General features: G+C 42.7%; 1 gene segment (V, D, J or C); it reads left to right on the top strand.

The window, feature by feature from the left end:
- Positions 1–14277: 14277 nt before the first annotated feature.
- LOC103105648 (immunoglobulin lambda variable 7-43-like) lies at positions 14278–15345 on the top strand. The segment is given in 2 exon segments: positions 14278–14380; positions 14787–15345. Coding segments are annotated over 2 exon segments (408 nt in total).
- The last annotated feature ends 7695 nt before the right edge of the window (positions 15346–23040 follow it).

Below are 23040 nucleotides of genomic sequence, written 5' to 3'. Positions count from 1 at the left end.
TTCTAGTCACTTTCACTTCTTCAAACCTTCAAATGTTTAGATATATCAATGGGCTCACTGATTTGGGTTTTCCTTCCATTGTTGAAGAATATGGTTCACCTCTGCTGTCCACCCTGGGAGAATCTTGTCCTTATCCTCCCACAAATTCTGTAAACCAAAGGAGCTTTGTCCAATGTGCTGAAATCCTTTCTCACCAATTCCTGTTATGAGGATACCAAAGGGAGCGTTCTGACTTGCAACTTTCTCACTCTTCATCTTCACCTTATGACCATGCCATCTCTTCCTAAACTGGATTGTTTATCCTCACACAATGAGTACTACTATTCTTCCTTTAATAACTTTATTGGTTACAAGATTAAAATTCGTTCACATCTACTATGTGCCTCTCAATTGTGTTTGGTTTAATTTTCCAATTCAGTTCTTTGGAGCCAGTTGTACTCCATCTCTCAGACAGAAAACAATACTATTAGAATTATTACTATTGACTTTTAGAAGTTTATTCTTCATTTCTTGAATGATCTTTAGGTTATAAAGAAGAGCCAGAATTTCTCAGATACATTATAGACTGCTCTCCCTTTCTTTTTCAGCTCTGGACTTGACCACTACATTGTGATATCTGTCCCAGACATGTATTGATGAACAATCTGTGTAGGTTGTTCATTTCTAAGTGGATATCATAGCTTGGGAAATGCACGATCTTTGCAAACTTTGTAAGGCAAAGGCAGTCAGGCCAAAATCTTTGGAGGAATTAATACATCTCTACTAGAAAGGTCTGAAATGTCCGGAGCTATACGGAAACATCACAATGTGGTCCATAATCAGGTGGATTTGAAGGACTGTACCAACTCTTGGGGATATAGCTTAAGTTCAGAAGAAGGACTAGACCTCCTTATCTCAAATTAGTGAGAACCTTTGAAGAACATGTCTAGGTTGCTTTAGGCATTCCTTCTACAATCAGTAAAGCAGGATTGAATATACATACATATATATATATATATATATATATCATAGTTAATTCTATTGTAAAGCAGGACCAACGTGTTCCATTGTTCCATACATCTTATTACAATTAACTTGTCATCAGATGTAAGTGGGTATTCATATTGATTTTTTTGTGGGAAGAAGTTCAGAAGTTAGGGAACCTAACTATGTGAATTCTTAGAATTGCAAGGCTGGAGGGAAATATTATTTTCTCCTTACCTTGGTATATGGATTTGCTTAGTCTGGATGGACAAACCCAGTTGGAACAAACTACAACTAAAGTAACAAAATTCAACCAGAGTTCAATTTTGGAGGGTATAATGAATGGCAGTGATTGAGGTAGGGAGTGGGGAAAGAGAAAGAGAGAGACACCGACAGAAAGAAAAAATGAAAAAGAAAAAAGGGAATGAGGGCAAGGAATAAAGAGAAAAAGACAAAAAAGGAGTAATACTGACAAAGAAGGATATTGATAGATACAGATAAAGAGACAGAGACAAAAAGGACAAGAAAGAAGGGAAGAATAAATATCCTGAAGGGGGGATCTGTAATCCATAAAGACTGACAGATATATCACCTATTTTAGATCAGAAAGATTGGAGGGAAGACTTGATTGTTTCCCTCCATTTCTTATTTCTATAGTTACTGGCAAGCTTTCTTAATTTAACTTTAACTGATCCCAAACAATTTGGTCTCCTCTAGCACAAATTTACTCTTCCAGATATTCTTAGATTCTCACACCACAGTCCTAAGTGTTGTTATGATCGAGGGAATTATACCACCAAAAAAAGAACACAGCATCCTAGTTGGAGTAAGGGGTAGGATGAGTAGCTCCCCTATATTTGAACTAAAAAAAAAAAATTGACCTAATGGCCTTTGAAGATTGATTCCAGACCAAAAATTTCACCTTAAATTGTCTAATCTTAACAATGCTCTACATCTTTCCTCACCTAGAATGCCTCATTTCAACCTCTACCTTTGATTTCCTGGCTGACTGGAACTCTTTTTCCTGGAATTACTCTCCTTCTCTTAATCTAAAACCCCAATGGAGTCTTGTAGCCAAGAAATTTATATGCTGTGGCTAACTTTGGCCTTAAACCTCAATAGGGTGTAGATACTCTCTTGACATGAACCATAAAACTAAGGAATTTCAGTTCATAATTTTTTTTCCTGTAAATTATGCTTCTCGTTGTGAAGTGGGATCGATTTCATCATATCATTTTTTTGAGTTATTCTTCTTCTTTTTCTTTAGTATCTTAATGATTTTCTATTCAGTAATGAACCTTGGGATTTTAGGTGACTATATAAGAATAACTTGTTGAGGGGAGTGGGGCAGCTAGGTGGCTAGGGGAATGAGAAGTAGGCCTAGAGATGGGAAGTCTAGGGTTCAAATCTAGCCTCACTTCCTACCTGTGTCTGCCTGGGCAAGTCACTTAATCCTCTTGCCTAGTCCTTACTATTCTTCTGCTTTGGAACCAATACACAGTATTGGTTCTAAGACAAAAGGTAAGGATTCAAAAAAATAAATAAAAAAGAATAACCGTTTGGGTTTTTTCTATATCAATGAAGAGACCATGAAACCATGAAGACCATGAAAAGGGAATTCACTGCAGAAACTCATCCTTCTGACTGGAAATCTCCCCTTGTGGTCATAGGAAGCAGTCAAAGCAGCAAATAGCTTCCACCTCTAATGGGGTCTTCTTGAATCCCGGGCCACTGCTATCACTGCATACTCCACAAGGAACCTACAACAGTAATAGGAGAGTGGAATACATATATTTAACTGAAAGCTACTGAGTTTTTCTCAGACGAGGGAAAATTGTTTTCTATGTAAAAGCTACTTTGACAGCCATTGCCAGTGACAGCTGAGAGATGGTGTAGAAGCAGTGTTGAGTTTGAAGTCAAGAAGACTTGAATTCCATTCAAGCATCACATATTAGCTTGAAGGGATTGCCTGCTTTTTCTCTTCTTGCTTTCTTCTATTTATTTGCATTACTCATTTAAGAAAACCTTATGTACTCTTGTTTTTCTTTGGAATTTTGCATTCAGTTGGGTATATTTTGTTTGCCATTTCTCCTGTGCCTTTTGCTTTCCTTATTTCCCATTTGTAATGCCTTATAAAATAACCATTTTGCTTTCTTGGTTTTCTTTTTCTTTGAGTTGTTTTTGTTGTTGATGTTGCTGCTGACTCCTGTACTTTATTGTGAATCTCTGTCCATAGGTCTTTAGGCACTCTACCAACCAATTTCATTTCTCAAATCTTTTCGTCACCTCCACGATATATTCATAGAGGATGCTATTTGGGTCACACCTTGTATAGTAGGAGCCAGAGTAAGAATGTGACCTATGACTTCACAGTTAATGTAAACCTTTTAAAGTAAATAGCAAAAGAAGTTCTAACTGGACCAAGGGAAAATGGCCCTGGGCCATCTCTATTCCTTCTTTGTTCTGTTTCTATATAATATCTGTTCTGAAGTTAGTACAAGGATCTGCTACTATTCAGTTTTCTTGCCACCAAAAGATGACCAATTTTCTGACTAAGCTCCTTTAAACAACCCAATCAAACCAATCAACTCTAGTATGTCCATACATATTTACTCCCACAGTGATAGGGATAGCCCTTCTTTCTGCCAATCTACAATTGACATAATAAGGGAGGAACAGATCTTACATCCTTATATTTGATACTGCATCCTTACATACCTAGAAAGTCTAATGTATGTCCCTACTTTCTCCAATTTGTTTTTTTTTTTATTTTACTTTTTTACTTTTGCAATAAAATGTTTAAGATCTGAGCCACAGTCAGCTTTTTGTCTTGTTCTAACTAATTCTACAGCTTCTCCACCTTTGGCTAAAAAGTACATAATCAATTTAATTTTTATATTAATCACCTGATGATATCCATGTGTGAAGTTACTATGCTTCATGAGTTATCTTAACCAACCTTTACTAGTCTCTGTTCTGCTTCATTTTTGTACTCTACAATCAAACTTGCCTGTTTTTCCAATTGTCTTTTGGTTGTCTACTTTAACATTTCAATATCCTGTGATAAGTAGAACATCTTTTTAAAAAATATTATTTTTATGATATGTTGTAGATCTTCAAAGAACTGGACAACTTTGGCCTCTTAGGCATCAGTAGTTGGAATATAGACTTGTATTAATGTGATGTTAATTGCCATGCCTTAGAATCAAACAGATATCATTTTGTCATTTTTTATTGAAATCCAGGACTGCTTTTCATATCTTTTTATTGACCATGAGGACTAGTCCATTTTTACTAAAGTATACTTTCTAAAGTATACTTGCCCACAGTAAAACATTTAATGATCACCCACATTAAATTCACTCATTCTCTTCCATTTAAGATCACTGACAACTATGATGCCAGTGTTCAAACAAAAACTGGAAAAGACTTGGGAGATATGAAAGAATTGGAAAGGGCAATAAATTGGTACCAGAGGGACCCAGACAATAAGCAATGAAAATAAAAAGGGACCAAATAGAAAATATTGACTTTGTGAGATAATGATGAATATTAAAATCAAAAGATTGAAAAATAAAAAAGAATACAATATATATCAAAATAAATATGTGACCTGGAAATATATTGAAGATAAACAAAATTAGAATCCTTGAGCTATTTTAGTACCATGACCACAAAGAGGACCCAGAAACAAAATTTTAAATCTGCTAACATATCTTAGAGTCAAAGGGAAAAGTGGAAATTGAAAGAATCCACTGGTTCCCTTCTGAAAGGAATCTAAAACTGAAAATTCTCAGAAAAGCTTTAGCCAAAATCAAGAGCTTCTTTGAGAGTCAAGCCAGCAGTCTCCCAGAGGGGAGGGTCCTTCTTTCTAGGTATGATGGTCCAGTTGAATAAGAATGAGAGACTCTGTATGCTCAATCCCGTGTCAGGCATCACACAGTGTTCTGCCATGGCACAGAGTTTAGTTTATTTTATAGGTTCAGGGAGTATGTGCTTTTCTGGCACACAATCATTTTCATTCATTCATTTATTTATTTGTTTTTTTATTTATTTTGATTTTGATTTTTTAAAGATTTTAAACATTATTTTATTTGGTCATTTTCAAACATTATTTATTAGAAACAAAGATCACCTTTTTTCCTCCCCTCTTCCCCCACCCCTCCCATTGGTGATGCATGATTCCTCTGGGTATCACATGCATCCTCAACCCGAGTCCATTTCCATGCTATTGGTTTCCATATTAGGGTGTTCATTCAGAGTCTCTCCTCGATCATATCCCCTCCACCCCTGTAGTCAAGCTGTTGTCCTTCCTCAGTGTTTTTACTCCCACTGTTTGCCCTCTGCTTGTGGGTAGTATTTTTTTCTCCTTGATCCTTGCAGATTGTTCAGGGACGTTGCATTGAGACTAATGGAGAAGTCCATTACTTTTGATTGTAGTATCTGTCTCTGTCTACAATGCTTTCCTGGTTCTGCTCCTTTCACTCTGCATCACTTCCTGGAGGTTGTTCCAGTCCACATGGAATCCCTCCAGTTCATCATTCCTTTTAGCACAATAGTATTCCATCACCAACATATACCACAGTTTGTTCAGCCATTCCCCAATTGATGGGCATCCCTTCATTTTCCAATTTTTGGCCACCACAAAGAGCGCAGCTATGAATGTTCTTGTACAAGTCTTTTTACTTACACAATCATTTTTAAACATACATGTTTCCATAGAACCTAACAAAAGACAAGAAGCCTAAGGAGATAGTCAATGAAACATTGTTGCTACTACAGAGATGGAAATAAATAACATGGATATCTGGAGATTAGTCCCTCCTCACCTAAGGGATGTCCAGTTAGGAGAATCATTGTTACTTTTGGTCATCTTTCACAATCCCAATTAGTTAAAATATGGGTAATGTAAAGATTATATTAGTTTCTCTACTAAAAGTATTATATTTTATGAGGTTTATTAAAGATTATTAGAAATCAAGGAATAAAGAAAATACAAAATAAGAAAAGCATGTGCCTAGGGCTGATTAGCGCATTCACAATTCACTTACTACATCTTGCATGCGGAGTAGAGAGATGCGTGTGCTTAGATACAGAAGAAGAGAAAGCTTGGGAGGCAGAGAGCCCTTTAAATACTAAATTGTGTTCTCACAATCAGGTGTAAAAATGGAGATTTGAACTCTGGACTCCAAACCCCAGAATTCCTTGCTCACTTCCCAAAATGCCTTGTAACCTCACCTGGGCCGAGAGTGAGAGGGGGTATTTAACCTGGTTGTAAAGACTTCTGGCTCTCTTTTTTCCTACTTCCACTTCGGAGCAGATGCGTCTCTCATGATGTGAGTGAAATTGAATTGGGACTCTCTGCCCACCTAGCACATGCCTTTCTTACTTGTAATTTCTTAAATTCTCAACCTTTAATAAAACTCTAAACATATAATACTCCTTGCAGAAAGAAACTAATTTCTACCTGCCTCAGTTTCCCCCAATTTTTAAACTTTACACAGGTGAGAACTCAGGTGAGATTATGGGGAATTCTGGGAAGTACCAAGGACTTCTGAGGATTGAAGTCCAGGGTTCAAATCTCCATTTTACAGAAACGAAACATTTTGTAGCTAGGTACAGGGTTAGAGGATAATTTAAGACAGACCAGAATTGGTATTTTCCTCAGTTTCCAAGTTATATAATTCTTGTGCTTGATTCAGGCACCTAACAAGGTTGCTTGGTTGTTATAAACATAACAAAACAGTGGAGTGTGTCTGTAGCTTGTGTTTCAAAGGAATCATTAATTTACCTGTCATGCTTGGCCTGCAATGGATGTGGAGAGTTTAAGTGTGCCTCTGCTTGAGAGAGAAGGGACGGGTAATGGATAATGGTCTTTAAGTTTTAATTCTGGGATTGTAATCTTTTGGGGTAATAATCTGGGGGGATTAATGTGGGGGTATATGTGTTGATTATTTCTCCTGTGTTGGGGAGAGAACAATAATTTTAGCAATTCCATTATTAAGGGAAATTAGAGGGAGAAGTCACACGAAAGGGGGTTCAGTGGTTGCCTCATCTTTCTGAAGGTTGCTCTGCAGTCTCCATTTCCCTGGCTGTGACTCTGTCAGATGGGATGGCTCTCCAAAGAGCTTCAAAGCCATAAATAATGATAATTGTAATAATAATGCTACATGTGGCTGGAAAGAAAGAATTCAAGTCCTTAATAATAACAATCAGGATTGTATAAAATTTGGAACTCATCACCCAAATGCATCAGGGAGCTTGGAAAACCATATTCCAGAAGGCAAATGATATAGGTATATAACTCAGAATGACTTACCTACCAAATGAGTCTGAAAGAAGAAAAGACAGATCTTTAAATAAATGGAGGACTATAAAATATTGGTCACAAAAAATGCAAGTTGTATAGAATCTTTGACATTCAAACATAAATCAAGAAAACAGAAAAATATAAACAATGATAAAACCCTAATGAATCAAAGGCAGCTTATATTCTAATGTGTTGAGATAATCAACATGTCAACTCTGAACCTTATCATTAAGACTCTTAGAAGTAGACTGATTAGACAATATCTGGAAGTGGATCCAGTTTGTCATAATAATCTGAAGAGAAGAATGGAAAGATGTGAAGAGGAATACACTAGATGGGGAAAAGGATGGAAAATTGGTGGAAACTACCTCACATAATCAGGATGTGGAAGATATCTGTACAAACAAGGAATAGGAGTGGGGAGAAGTTAACACTTCATCTTTACTCTTAAATGAGCTGATCAGAAAAGGGAAGAGTATAACAAGAGGGAGAATGAGGAGTTAAAGAAGGTAGCTTAAAGGAGGGATAAAACAGAAGAAAAATAAACTATAATTAAGAATGTACTGACTTTGATCCTGGGGTCCTGAATGTTTCCTGTGCCCTGCTCCTCTAAGAGTCTGGATTAGGAATGTTGGTGTGAGCCACACTATCCTATGCTTGGCTAAGACTGGGGCAGACCCTGCTGCAAGCATCCCAGCTAGCTGAGACTCCTGCTTAGCAGCTTTCTTGTACTTACTGAGTCTTCGCCTTCTTTTCATCTTGCCCATTAGAAATAAAAGTCACAAGGGATGAGACCTTAAAAAGAGTTTTACTACTCCATCTAGGGGCTTCCTTAAAAAGGATCCCCCGATATCTTCAGCCACATTGCCTGATCCTTCCAGTTCAACCTCTAGGATATGAAGGGAGGAATCTGATGATCAGTCAGTCCTTAACTGCAGCAGTCAGTATTCTGTGGGTATGGGGACTTTGGCATAAGTCTCTTCCCATGCCTACATGCTCCTTCATTCAGCTGTCTGACACCTTCTATACTCTGAAGATTTATGTAGGAAACATCATGTTGAAGGGGAAAGGCTGACAGAAGAAGAGTTCCGAGCTTTCCATAGCTCTCAGAGAAGTTCATCTGGCTGTTTGTTCATAGCAGTGGGAACCTTTGATTGTCCAAACTCCAAAGCTGCCTGGCTGTGGGAATCACCTGGACTCTAGCAGTGCCTCCCTGACCTTTCTACCCTGACAGTCTTTTCTGCTCATTCCAGAAGAGGAGCTGAGTAGAATTCAGTTTTTCATTCACATTCCTTTCATTAATTTTTTTCATCTTCCCAATGAGAGATGGGGCTCCAATTGCATTTGGCCTCCCATAGTTCTCAGGGCATTTTTGAAGCCCTCAGACCTATAAGATGACCATAATCTAACTTTAGCTTCAGACTTTGGCTTTATTCAGTAGATTAGTGCTCTTGCTCTGTTGTTGTCGTCTTAAAAAAGCTCAGGCTTTGATTCCTTTTCAGTTTGGAGTTTGGGAGAAGGTTTTATGGAAGAAGGGGATGCTTATGGGAAGAACGTCTAGGAAAGAGAAAGTGGTGGAAGTATCATACTTAAGCTAGATACAGGGCAATGGGAATACAGTCGAGGATGTTTCAGTAAGATCATGGATAATGATGCCCATTCTCAGGATTGCTAGAGAACTAAAAATGTGAGCTAGAGGAAAGAAATGAGAAAAGTTGAGGGAATCAGCACAGTCAAAGAAGAAATTAGAATTCTTGCTTTATCTGGTAATTGAGGATTTATTTAGGTAATGTGAGAAAATCAGTTGAAAAATTCACTGAAACAATTATTTCAGCAAAGATGCAGGAGATCAAATCAACCCATGTGAAGCATCAGTATCTCTTTATATATATATATATAGTAGTATCTTAGTGATTGAAAATTACTATTGCCTTTGTGCAATTTCATCTACGGTGTATCCTCGTGTGGCTTTGGAGTCCAAAGCCTGAGGCGCAGAGTTTGTGGCACATGGGGCATGGAATGCCAGTTGTTATGGGAGGTGCGGTTGTGGCCTGGTGTCGGCGTTCACGCGCAGCGGCAAGACGTCGACGTCAACGTCGCTCATCTTCAAAGGAGGTGGCAGCATGGTGAATGTGGGTTCGCCAGCTGCTTCTGACAAAGGCAGCAAGTTCTAGTTGCTTTGGTGTAATGCCAGCCCACTTCAAGTTTGACTTTAGCTGATCCTTGAATCTTTTCTTTGGTTGGCCTTGTTTCCTGAGTCCAGCTGACAGTTCACCATAGAATACCTGTCTTGGTATTCGCTGTGGGTCCGTGCAGATGACGTGTCCAGACCATCGTAGCTGGGCTTTGAGGACCAGGACTTCGATGCTGGTGGAGTTGGCTCTGTCGAGGACATCCTGATTGGTGATTCGGTCCTGCCATCGGATCCTCATGATTGACCGGAGGGAGCGTTGGTGGAATTGCTCCAGCTGTTTCATGTGCTTCTGGTACAGTGTCCATGTTTCACAACCATACAGGAGCGAGCTGAGGACCACTGCGTTATACACTTTGAGCTTCATCGCAGTGCTTACACCTCTGTGTTGGAGGACTTTGGAGAGCAGCCGCCCGAGTGCCTGGCTGGCCTTTTGGATCCTGGCATTGATCTCGTGGTCTAGGGACCCGTTGTTGGCGATGGTGCTGCCCAGGTACTTGAGAGTGTTGAAGTTAGAAAGCTGCGTGCCATCGATTGTAATGCACGGCTGGTTCGTTGGCCTCCCTGGTGCAGGTTGGAACAGCACCTCTATTTTGCTGAGGCTGATAGTCAGGCCAAACAGTTTTGTTGCGGTGGAGAACCTGTCCACAATGGTTTGGAGATGATTTTCTTGATGGGCCATGAGAGCACAGTCATCTGCAAAGAGAGCTTCCAGGATGAGACTCTCTGTTGTCTTTGTTTTTGCAGTCAGGTGGCAAGCCTGACTAATAATAACTAAATAGTGAGCCATCCAGCCGGTATTTGATGTAGACGCCCAGGTCTAGATTCATCACAGCATGTCGTAATACTTGGGTGAAAAATAGGTTGAATAGTACCGGAGCAAGGACACAGCCTTGTTTCACGCCATTGGAGATGTTGAAGCGATCGGAAGTCTCTCCACCAGATAGGACTTCCCCTGTCATGTCGACATGAAAGAGCTGGATCAGTTTGATGAATTTTGCTGGGCAACCAAGCTTGCTGAGGATCACCCACAATGCGTCCCTGTTCACTGTGTCGAATGCCTTTTTCAGGTCTATGAAGACAATGTAGAGACTCAGGTTCTGCTCAAGGCATTTTTCCTGCATTTGCCTCACCTTGAAGACCATGTCGATGGTGCTGCGATCTGGTCAGAAGACACATTGTGATTCAGGCAGGTTCTTCTCTGAAACAGATGACAGAAGTCTGTTGAGTATAACATGGGCGAGGATCTTTCCGGCAGTGGAGAGTAGTGAGATGCCTCTGTAGTTGTCACAGGCTGCTCATGAGCCTTTGTTCTTGTATAGGGCTATGATGGAGGCATCTCTGAGTTTTGGGGGCATGTCTTCCTCTTCCCATATGCTGGTCAGCACTATGTGGAATGCCTGGAGTGCCTTTCCATTTAAGGCCTTGTACACCTCAGTTGGGATCCCATCTTTGCCGGGTGCCTTGCCTGCACTCATTTGTTTAATGGATTTTTGGACTTCCTCTATTGAAGGAGGGACATCAAGTTGTTCAATGGAGCAGTTTTGGGGGATCTGGTCAAGGGCGCTTTGCTTGACTGAAGAGGGTCGGTTGAGAAGCTGACTGAAGTGTTCTTTCCACCTGTTGCTGATGCCTTTTTTATCTTTTATGAGAGTGTCACCATCAGAGGATAGCAAGGGAGTGGTGGTGGGTTTTGATGGCCCATAGACAGTCTTGAGGGCACTGAAAAATTGTTTGTAGTTTTTCATATCAGCAACCGCTGGATTTCTTCTGCCTTTTTTTCCCACCATCAGTCTTGCATCTTCCTGATCTCACGCTGCGCCGTGGCTTGGAGAGACTTGAATCTGTCCTTTTTAGGAGCAGAGTTTGGGTTATTTTGCCACTCCATAAAGGCTTTGTTCTTCTTGCTCAATAGGTCTTCAATAGCAGTGTTGTTCTCGTCGAACCAGTCCTGGTGGTTGCGTTGTTTTGGGCCTAGGACTGCCTTTGATGTTTCCTTCACTGCGTCTCTGAACTGGTTCCATTTCTCGGTTGAGCTTCCAGTGAGTGGTCCCTTGGCAGACAGCTTGTTGTCCAGGCAGGACTGGAATGTTTGCAAATAAGATGGATCTCTAAGACGACTCACGTTGTAAAATGCGTGAACTGTCTGGGCGCATTTTGGATGGCGAGGCGCAATGCACATTTGAAGAGTCACTCTAACCAATCTGTGGTCTGTCCAGCATTCAGCTCCTCTCATGGCTCTGGTGATCTTTACATCCTGGATGTCTTGCCGGCGTACAATGATGTAGTCAATGAGATGCCACTGTTTTGATCTTGAGTGCATCCACGTTGTTTTATATTTGTTTGTCATTCTGAACACAGTGTTTGTGATGGTGAGTTTGAACTCTGAGCATTTGCTGAGTAGCAGTAGGCCATTGTTGTTCATTTTGCCCACGCCGTGTTTGCCGAGCACTCCTTTCCATCTTTCATGGTCCTGGCCAACATGGGCATTGAAGTCTCCCAGTAGTATCAGCTTGTCATTTGTGGGCACTGAGTGCAGGACAGCACTCAGGTCAGAGTATAACTGCTCGATGGTCTCCTCTGTGCTGGTCAGTGTTGGGGCATATGCACTGATGATTGTGGCATACAGGTCTTTGCTGAGAGGCAAATGGATCTTCTTGAGTCTCTCGCTGATGCCCACAGGCAAGTCTGGCAGCTGTTTGAGCAAACTGGTCTTGATGGTCAGGCCAACACCATGGATTCTGTCTTCATTTGTGGCTCTACCTTTCCAGAAGAAGGTGTATCCAGTGGTGGGTTCGCTGAGTGATTCCTCTTCTGGTAAGTGTGTTTCGCTTAAGGCTGCGATGTCGATGTTATATCGCGCCAGTTCTTTACCGATTAGAGCTATTCTTCTCTCAGGTCTTGGGGTATTCTCTCTATCAAGTAATGTCCTGATGTTCCATGCTCCTAGTAGGAGTTTCTTTGTATTTTTTCTTTTATTTAGACCGCTTAAAGGGGATGACCCGTCAGCTGTGGTGTGCTGACTGGGTTTTTGTAGGGCAGGCAATGTTTGGGACACCTTTTCTAGTCCCCTCCCTTGATTAGGGTGAGCAGTGCTGTCCTAGAGAGGGCTGCTCAGTCACCCAGGATGCTGCCGAACATCCCTGCTGCCCACAGGGCCGAGCAACCACTGGTCCATGGGCTGCCTACATGCAGGATTGTGACTACAACTGCCAGTGGTCACCTCCACCTGTTGCGTCATCACTCCCCCATCGCTGCAGGTCTTGAAGAGGGTGGACGGGGTTAGGATAGATGAGTGTGCAAAAAGATACTTGTGCGTGAAAGAGATTTAAGTGGAAAAGCCGATGCACAGAGACAGTCCCACTCTCTCGGCATTGGAAGCCTGGGTCCAGTGGCACGAATAATTGTTATGTCTGGAGACTTCCTCAGCTGCATTGGATGGCCGTGTTGTCCTTTTTGCTCCAACATGCCCTGAGCACTCCACAGTGCTTTGCTGTGTCGCCATCTCAGCCGTTGAACCTTCTTATTGGTTTCTTCCATCTGTTCAGCCGAAGCAGTCTTCACATGCTGGGTGAGCAAAGCCCTGGTTCACCAGGGGTCAACTACCTGATGGCTACCCTCACAAGGTTTGGCCGGCCTGTGGAAGCCGTTGCCCGGGGTGTGGCCGCTGCCACATGCTAGCAGCTACTGGGAACCACAAGTGAGAGCTGGGTGTCAGGTGGGGGTCAGAGGCTGGAGAGCTGCCCTAGGAGGGCACAACAAGCCCTCCATACCAGAGATACTACCCCTCCCTTAGCACCCCATACACCCCATACATCTCTTTCTATCACCATGAAAATCAGTCAGGAAGAAAGAGAAAGAGAAATTCCACTGAAAAGAACTCCAGAAAGTGTAAAATACTGGAGAGTCTATAAAGGAAGATATACAGAGGAATAATGTAACTATGAGGACCTGAATGCCTGTGATGGGCCAGGCATTGTGCAATCTGATTAGGATGCAAAAAAGAGGGCAAGGATAATCCTTCCACACAAGGAACAAGCAATCTAATGGACAACACTCCAATATCTACAATCTAGATGTAGGCAGGAGATTTAGAAAGCAGAGAGGGAAACTCTGGAATTAAGTGGGATTGGGAAAGACCTCTGTAGAAGATGGGATTTTGGTTGAGACTCAACAGAAGTCAGGAAAGTTAATGGGCAGAAATCAACAAGGAAAGTATTCTAGGCATGGAGAACAGATGATTGTGAAACATCCAGGTAGCCAGTGTCATTGGATTACTGAGTATATGTCTGCAGTAAAGTCTAAGAAGACTGGAAAAATAGGAGGAAATGAGATGGGAAGGGCCTTGAATGCCAAACAATGAATGCATTTTGTATCTAATCTTAGAGAGTCACTTGAGTTTATTAATTAGAAGGGATAGGTGTGGTCTGCCTTGTAGCCCAGGCAGTTTAGTGGCTGACTGGAGAATGGATTAGAGTGGGAAGAGGCTGGAGGCAGGTGGACTGACCAGTGGCTGTTGCATTAGCTCAAAGATGACTTGATGAGGATCTTCACCAGGTGCAAGGGGAGAGGAGAGAAGGGGATATTAGTTGTATGTGGCCTTGAGTTCAGGTTGGGCCCAAGGGTCACTTTGGGAGAGGAGTGGACGCTCTCCTTAGAGTGCCTGGAAGCAGCCTCTGCATACCAGCTTCTTCTCAGTGGGGGCAGCATCCAGACTTCTTCCAACTCCAAGAGGTCATGCTTCTGCACTGTCTGTAGCTAAACCTGGAGCAGTGGAGTTTGGGACCTTAACCAGAGGGCAGAGAGCCCCATGATGTCTCCAGCCCTGGGGCCTGGCTCCAGCAGGGGCCACTGTGGGACTCCCATGTGTCAGTCATGGTGGGTGGTCACAGTAGGGCAGTCACAGGACCACCAGGGTGGGCAGGTGGCCCTGGCTCTGCATGTATGGCTGTTTCCTGAGCCAGCCAAATGGGACCACCACAGACCAGGCTGACCCTGCCTCACCCACCGCATTCCTGAGCATTTAAAAACAGGGTCCTCACTCACTGGGCTCAGATAACTGTGGCTGGGGAACACATTTGCATGAAACCAAGCTCCCTCCTCTTAGGGCAGGGTCAGGTAGGATGGAGGGATAAGAGAGAATGGCAGGAGCTCAGCCCACCTCTGGGGCTTCAGGAAGCAGAACATCTACATCAAGGTCTTCCCTCCTCTTTTTCTGATGCTGCTCCCTCTCTGCAAAGGTGGGGAGTAGTTCTGTGGGGGACAATGAGAGGAGAGATGGACAGGATTCCTCTGACTCATATGCCTTCTCTTGTTTCTCAGGGGTGAGCTCTCAGACTGTGGTGACCCAGGAGTCTTCTCTGACTGTGATCCCAGGAGGAACCATCACCATGACCGGCAGCTCCAGCACAGGGGCTGTCATCACTGGGCACTATCCAGTCTGGTTGCAGCAGAAACCTAGTCAGCCTCCCAGACAACTTCTCTATAATGCCAACAATCTCGCATCAGGTGTCCCTGCCTGGTTCTCAGGGTCCCTCCTTGGGGACAAAGCTGCCCTCACCATCGCGGGGGCCCAGGCTGAGGATGAGGCTGATTATTACCGTGTCTTGTATTACAGTGGTCCATGACACAGTGATTGACTCAGATGAGCAACTGAGACCAAAATCTCAGACCAGGCTGTATCCGCCTGCAGAGATTACTGGAGACCCCTGAGACCCTCAGCTTCTGGCATGACAGAGGATATCTCTAAAGTCTCCCTGAGATCCTTCTTCCTCAACCCCAAGTATTCCTAAGCCAGGAATCAGATTTGGTCCCCACACATAGTGTCCCAGGAGGCACCAGATCTCTTACTTTCCAAGTCTTTCTGCAGTTTTCCATCCTCAACACCTTCCAAGGTCTTCAGGCACAAACCAGTGTATTAGGACATCCCACAGTATGCTTGCTGCAACCCCTTCCCCAATGTCTGGTTGTGTGGTGGGACTTAGGACACCAGGGAAATCTTAGAGATGTGAGAAACAGCCAGTTCCTGACCTTAGGAATGCAGTGTGGCCAGAAAACCAGTCCTGGTGCAGTGCAAATACTGAGACCCACAAAAGAACTAAAGAGGACTTGCGTATTCCAAGCATATGAGTCCCCCAGACATATATGAAAATATGTGATCACTTATTCCCTCTCAGATATGCACTTTTTCATGCCTACACCCCAAACCCCTCTGCTACTGCTCCCTACTTCTCTGTCTACCCCTCATTTGTGACATACTCTTTTTGAACTGAAAACTATATAAGTTCTCTTCTCTCCCAACCTTCATCTTGCTTCCTGGCCATTAAACCTTTTCTCCTAACACATTTCTCTATTTTCTAAGCTTTGTTTCCAGCCAAGTACCTCTTTAGGTGGGCAGCCAGCCTTGACCAGATTGAATTACCTCCCAAGCCAAGCTGAAGGTTTCTCTCTCTCTTCCAAAGCTCCTCAAGCTTATGATAGATACATCCATCACTAGAGAAGGAAGGTGCCTTCGATCCTGGGCACCTGAAAGTTTCCTGCACCCTCTTCCTCTAAGAGCCTGGGCTAAGAATGTTTGCGTGAGCCACATTATCTCATGTCTGGCTAAGTCTGGGGCAGGTCCTGCTGCAACATCCCAGCTTGCTGAGACTCCTGCTTAGCATCTTATACTTACTGAGCCTTCCCCCTCTTTATCTTGCCCATTGGAAATAAAAGTCACAAGGGATGAGATCTTGAAAAGGGTTTTACCACCCCACTGGGAGCTCCCTTAAAAAGGTTCCCCATTTTCTTCAGGCACATTGCCTACCATTAGGGATACTGTCATTCTTTTAAGCTCCATCAGATATGTCAGCTGCTTTAATAAGATTTTCCCCACCTTCCCCACAGTTCAGGGGGTAGAGTGTTCATATACCCCTTGACTAGGTTTCTTAACCTTATTTCACTTCACCTTCTCCTTATAAGAATTTTAAATCCTTCCAAAATTGCTTTTTGATACCTTTGCAATTACTGGATACCACCATCACTGATAACATCTTAAAATGCAATGAACATTGAATCTCATTAAGGAACTGAGTCTGACAAATGCACATTCCAATTGCCAGATCCAACCTCCACCCTTTCAGGGTTATCTCATTACCATTTATCAGTATTATCATAAACCTTTAGACTATCAGGAGCTCCTAAAAAGCATTTCCCAAGTTTGATACAGAAAGGAAGGGGATGTGGTGACTAAAGATTGTACTTCTGATGTAGGGTTTTTTTTTTAATTTTTAATTGTTTGGAGTTCAGTGACATTTCTTCTGAAATTTTTGGTTGACTGGAAACCTCTCTTCTGTTAATATTAACCTCACCTGACCTAAACCTGTCCAATGGGATGTCAAATTTTACATGACAGTAAACATTCCTTATATAAGTAGCCATAGGAACATTCCCAACTGTCCCTGACTCTTTCATGACATATAAATCTCCTCCCTCAATGTAGTTTTACATATATTTGAATACATTATTAAGATATTAAAAGTCAGGAATTAGTCTGGCACTTGAGAGTTCAGTTCTAGAGTTGATGACAGAGGGGAAAAGGTTGGGTCTGTTACAGGAGGATTGACTAGGACAATAAGGGGAGAAGTAGATTGGAATATAGAGTGGACAGTTCTTTTTTTTTTTTAAACCCTTACCTTCCTTCTTGGAGTCAATACTGTGTATTGGCTCCAAGGCAGAAGAGTGGTAAGGGTTAGGCAATGGGGGTCAAGTGACTTGCCCAGGGTCACACAGCTAGGAAGTGGCTGAGGTCAGATTTGAACCTAGGACCTCCCGTCTCTAGGGGCCTGGTTCTCAAACCACTGAGCTACCCAGCTGCCCCTGGACAGTTCTTAAGAGGAGAGGAAGAAGCATCTTCTGGGATCACAGGAAGAAGGAAAAGAAGAGAGTAAATAGGAGGTGGCATCCAGTGCTCACCTTTCAGGGGAGAGAGACCTCACAAGGAGATGCCTTCTTTTAGCCCTCACAGCCCATGGACAGGTCCTTTGTAATTTGGTACATAAGCCAGTTGTTGGACAGGTTTTCTGTACTTTTAGGGCATCATTTTTATTTTCAGGATCTGTCCAAGGTACCAATAGATCATTTCATCAGGGTACTGGTGTCCAAGATCTCATCTGATCTTCCAGAAGGTTTCCAAGTCAATTCAGTCTTCCTGGGGCCAAGGAAGTTCAGTCTAAGAAGTTAATCTCGTCCCAGCATTTAACAAAGGTGCTTAAACCAGATTTTGTACAGAATGGGTTCTTTGAAAGGGATTTTTTTGTACTTAGGGTGGAGACAACCCCAAAGACATATATCAAGAGTCAGGTCCTGGCCAGCTCCAAAGCCTGGAGTGGTAATAACTAGGAATAACCAGACCATCATTATCAGATCCTGAGGGATCCCAGAATACTCTCTGATTTCTTACAGTGGAATCGTGGTTCAGCTCAGATTTTTATACTTAACAATAGGGATTCTACTGACACTACATTTTACATCAATATCAAATTGGGCCACGAATTTTGCCCAAAATAATAGAATAGAGCTACAATTGACAATAAGATAGACCTCTTACTTATGCAACTAGGGGAAATGAGGTGAAAGGGCTGAGGGTTTAAACAAGCCTCCTTCTAGCATAGGTGTTCATCCAGAGAAAGGAGGTGTGAAGCCCTCCCATTAAGTCCTCAATTGTGAAACCCAAATCAAGAGTGCCAAGCTCACCAGGCATCAGTGTTGTTGCCTGACTGGTCACTCCAGAACCTAATGAAATCTCCCTGGGCAGATTCTGTTTTAGGTGTGTTTCTATCTTATGCCTACTGGAGGATTCTGGGCTAGACAACTCAAATTTAGTCTGACTTAGCCACACTATATTAGCAGGAGTTGAGACAAAATTAATCTGGAGTCTGATAACTAGAGACTGCTGCCTGTCACCATTCAAAGAAGGAACCGCAGTTTATTCTGCTCAGTTCAGCAATGGGGGGAGGGGGGGTCCACAACATGGCTCATGGAAGCCTTTGTGAAGATACCTCCAAGAGTGAAAATGACTCCCTGTCCAAGGAGGTTCAGGGCAAAGCTTGGCCCCATGTTTCCCCTAGCCAAGTACCTCCTGCCTGATGTTTGAGCCCACTCTCCCAAAAGAGTTTGCTTGGGCCAAGGGAAACTGAACAACTGGTCTGAAGGAAATGTTCTGTACTACTGTGCTGGCCATGCATTGATAATGGGGAGCAGTAAGTGGTGCTTTGTGAACAACAGGACTAGAAACTCCCAGGTGGTCAGAGTTAGTTCTATAAGCATGAAGAGAAATTGTGTTCACCCTTTGGGGACCCAAACTAGGTGTAAAATTGGGGGAGTGACTCCCAAGAGGGCTTCCCAGTACTTCTCTGTGCTGTTTCCAGGTGAGCTCAGATGGAGGGAGAGGGGGTGCTCTCCTTAGAGTGCCTGAAAGCAAACTCAGCAGATCATCTTGATGGAAGTGGGTGGTGGGCATGGAAAGAAATGGAACCGTCATGCTCCAAAATCTTGTGTTTCTCACCACTTAGCACTAGTTAAACATAATGTGCAAAATCTGTATTTGTAATCAGTTAGTCATTCTGCATCGTTACTGGAACCATACTATAATAATTGGGTAAAAGGGGAAGATGGATGGATATGGAATAGGGAATGGAGGAGGTGAAGGGACAGAGGGAATAAGGATGGCTGGTGAGGTAAAGGGAGAGATAACCACTGGGCCAAAGATGATCTGTGAGGTCTCTTTCCCTCACCCTTCAAATACAAGAGAGAGGTACCCCTGCGCTGATGTTATGGCAAGGAATAAACAGGGGCTGCGTCTCAATAAGTAGGCTTCTGGGGATTAATGGAGTTTACTTCTTTTCAGGCCTTGGCTGGTGCCTGAGCCCTAGAAGTCCTACTTGTCTGGCAAGCTGACCATCTCTGTTGGATTTATTTGTTTAGCCAAGGCTAAATGGCTAGCCTACCCAACTCCCTCTTGTTCTTCTAAACTGCTATCATTTGAACCTGACTATGAGTTTCTTCAAAATAAGGCTGTTTATTATCTCAAGTAATAAAAATGGGTGGGATAGCTTTATGGGAATAGGAGACCCTACAGATTGTCTTTTCCTTCTTTAGCTGAGGCAGATGGCTCAGGCTTCAGAGTCTTTTTTTTCCTCCTTCCTCTCTAATTACTGTCACTATCTTATTATAATCAGGTTAGCATCCTTCTTGGGAAGGTTGTGGCATGGGATGGGTCTTTGGGGTGACCCTGTGAAGTTCAAGGGATCAGCACCCTTCAGCAACAGTTGTTATTTTGCTTTCTTGTCTTTTCATCTAAAGATGTCAGGCTTCTTCTATCTTCAGGGCAAGGGAAATGGAGGCAAGGCTCTGTCACCACAGGTTAGGATCATGAGCTCACTAGCTCCTGTCTCTCCAGAGTTCATAGGGCAAAGACTTCTCTTTTTCAGCTCTCACTCCTACAAGCCCTTTCTGCTGCTCTAATTGCAGCTCTCCCTCCTGGTCACATTCTAAAGGATGGTTCCTAAGTCTCTGGGCAGAAAGACAAAAGCTTGAGTCTCAGTTTTCCTTTCCACAGTACCTTAGTTCATAACAGTCAAGCCGCTTTGTGCCTCTGTTTACCTTAGTTCAGAATTATTCAGCTTCTATAATAATCATTTGCATTGGTCAAATTTTACCTTAGTGATGTTCCCCCCTTGGATGAAGACATTCCAGAAGGGTAGTGAGACCTCTCCTACACTAATGAAGGATGGCAAGGGGCAGTGGGGGAAACATGAGTCTTGGGCACCCAGGGCACTGTGGGACCATCGTCCAAGAGGGAGGGTGGGTGATCACAGATGACCAATCACACTGCCAACTCCAGCTGACAGCTGGCCCTGGGGATTCATGGGTGCTGCCCTTCTAGGAGCTATTGCCTGACTCAGTCCAATAATCCTGGGCCAGGTTAGACCTTGTCTTACCTGATACACATATGAGCATCTAAGGAACAAGGACTGGCGGCCAATGGGGTCAGGTGTCTGTGTTAGGGAGAGTATTGGCAGGAAGCATCTTTCCTGCAGCCTAAAGGTCTTTTCAGACGTTTAGCTGGTCATACTTGATGAATAGAACTTCACACGTTTATTAGGGAAGCCAATTAAGTGCAGAAACAAAAGGGGGTCAGAAGCTACCTAGAGGGTGTTTTAAATCATTGCCTTGGAGCAACCTCAGAGTCCTTGTGCATAAAGCACTGAACCCACAAGTTCAAATCTTCTCAGACACTTTTTTAGCTGTGCTGCCACCTACTGTCCTGAGTGCTGGTGACACAAGTCTGAGTGCCTCTGAAGTCTAGGAGCTTCCCCTCTATTGGAGCAAGGACTGAAAGAGAGCTGAAAGAGGACTATAAATCATCCAATAGAGAGCAGCGTGGAGAAGTCAGAGAATCCTCTTTGGAGCATCCACATAAGAAAGTAGTGTGAGCAGCAAGTTTTCTCCTTTAATAGGGGGTTTGGAGCTCCTGATCTCATCTTTCTTTCAGAGGCAGAGGGTATTTCTGAGGTGGAATCATCCTGGACTCCATTATCTCATCATCCCCTCTTCAAGCTCTTGCCTTTGATTTCACCTTTGTAGCATCTCTGGAATGTGCCCCCTTCCTCTGCCCTAACATGACCCCCCCCCCATCCAGGTCCTCATCACCTCACCTCTGTATTGTGACAATAGCTGCTGGGAGGTCTGCCTCTCACAAGGCTTTCCCCACTCCAGGCTATCCTCCATTCAGGCACCAAACTGACTTTGTATAACACAAAGGTCTGACCTCCTCCTCCACCTTCTCAGGAAATCCTCCAGGGGCTCCCTATTGCCTCCATGATCAAATACAAAATGCCCTGTTTGGCATTCAAAGCCCTTCATAACTAGCTTGCTCCTACCTTCCCAGTTTCCTTCTCTGTCCTTTCTCACTGACAAAGACTCTTAGACTTTGTGGTACTGATCTCCTGGATGTTCCACTAGCAAGTTCCATCTCTCAGTTCTAGGCATTCTCTCTAGCTGTCCCCCATGCCTGGAATGTTCTCTCTCCTCCAATTTCACTACTGACTTCTCTAGATTCCTTCAAGTCCCACCTCAAATACAACCTTCTGGAGGAAGTCTTGCTCAGTCCCTCTAATTCTAGTGCCTCTGTTAAATATTCCCTATTTATACTGTCTGTAGCTTGCTTTGTCTGTTTCTTTGCATATTGTCTCCCCTATTAGATTGTAAGCTCTTTTAGTGAAGGGACTGTTTTTGGCTTCTTTTTTATATCTTTAATGTTGAGGGTGGCACTTGGCACAAAACAGGAGCTTCATAAATGGTTATTCATTATTCCTGTTATGTCCTGAGTTTTGTTAACATATAATTGTCCATAATATATTGTCTGTATTGTGAGATTTAAAATAGTGAAGCCCATAAACTGTAGTGAGTTAAAATGGTGGAAGATATAAATTGTGATAGATATAAGAGAGGGTGAGTAAATTTGACCGCAGAAAATATGTTTCACTACAGTGTCTTGATTTTTAAATCAAATATAAGGTGGTTGCCAGGGAAATATTCCCAATTATTCAATTACCCAAGTCAACTGGGTTTTATAGAGATTTTAATTAATACAAATGTGGAATTAAAGAAAAGAGAGAAAGAGAGAAAAAAGGAAATAAGTATGAAGGGCCTTAAGCCAACATGGCCTAGACCTGAGTCTTAAGAGAGAGATTAGTCAGTCAGTCCTTTAACACTCACCACAAGGTCTGTCTAAGCAAGGATTCTAGTGACACCAGGCCAGCATCATCTCAGCTGCTTTCACCAGCTCCCTCCTCCATCTGAATGGTTCAGATTCAGTCTTTCCTCAATCTGAATGTTTCAGAATGAGTCCTCCTCAATCTGAATGTTTCAGAATGCTTCCAGCTCTTCTCTGAGCTCTTATTTTTAAGGGCAAAATCTCCTATGTCACCTCCCCTAAGTTCTTCCATCTACCAATCACTGTAGATGTTTTCCAAAAGACATCCCATTTTGAATTCCCAGCTGAGTAGATTAATCTCTTTAGTAAGTCAGAAAAAAATGCTGCTGTGTCGACTAATTTCATTAAGAGAAAACCTCTGAGTAAGTTTTCACCTTTTAGGTCTAAGTAGTTTACAAGTTGCCCCACCTTTATAGGCACTTAGCATCCCATTGTATCAATTCATGGCTCAAAGAACTCCTTTCCTTTATAAGTATGGTTTTCAAGTACTTTCATTGTTTAGCAAGGAGTTTTCTGCCCTAAAGCAGTCTTAAGTAGGGGTGGAGTAGGGATACTCCCATAGCAAGGAGTTTTCGCATTCAAGTAGAGTTCTCACTATCTGGTAGGGAATTATTTCAAGTAGGGAATTGGAGGATTCTTCACTGTGGAGTAAAATTTTTAACATTCATAAGTCTGTGAAATTTTAAGGTTTACAGTATTTCTTCTGAATCTTTTCTTATTTCACCTTGCTAATTTGTTCTTTTATTGTTAAAATTGACTCTCTACTCAGGCAGAGTGACTTAAGGTTTATCATTTGTATTAGTCTTTCAAAAGACAGTT

The sequence above is a fragment of the Monodelphis domestica genome, chromosome 3, assembly GCF_027887165.1.
Source record: "Monodelphis domestica isolate mMonDom1 chromosome 3, mMonDom1.pri, whole genome shotgun sequence".
Taxonomy (NCBI): domain Eukaryota; kingdom Metazoa; phylum Chordata; class Mammalia; order Didelphimorphia; family Didelphidae; genus Monodelphis; species Monodelphis domestica.
This window is presented reverse-complemented; position numbering and strand designations above follow the sequence as displayed.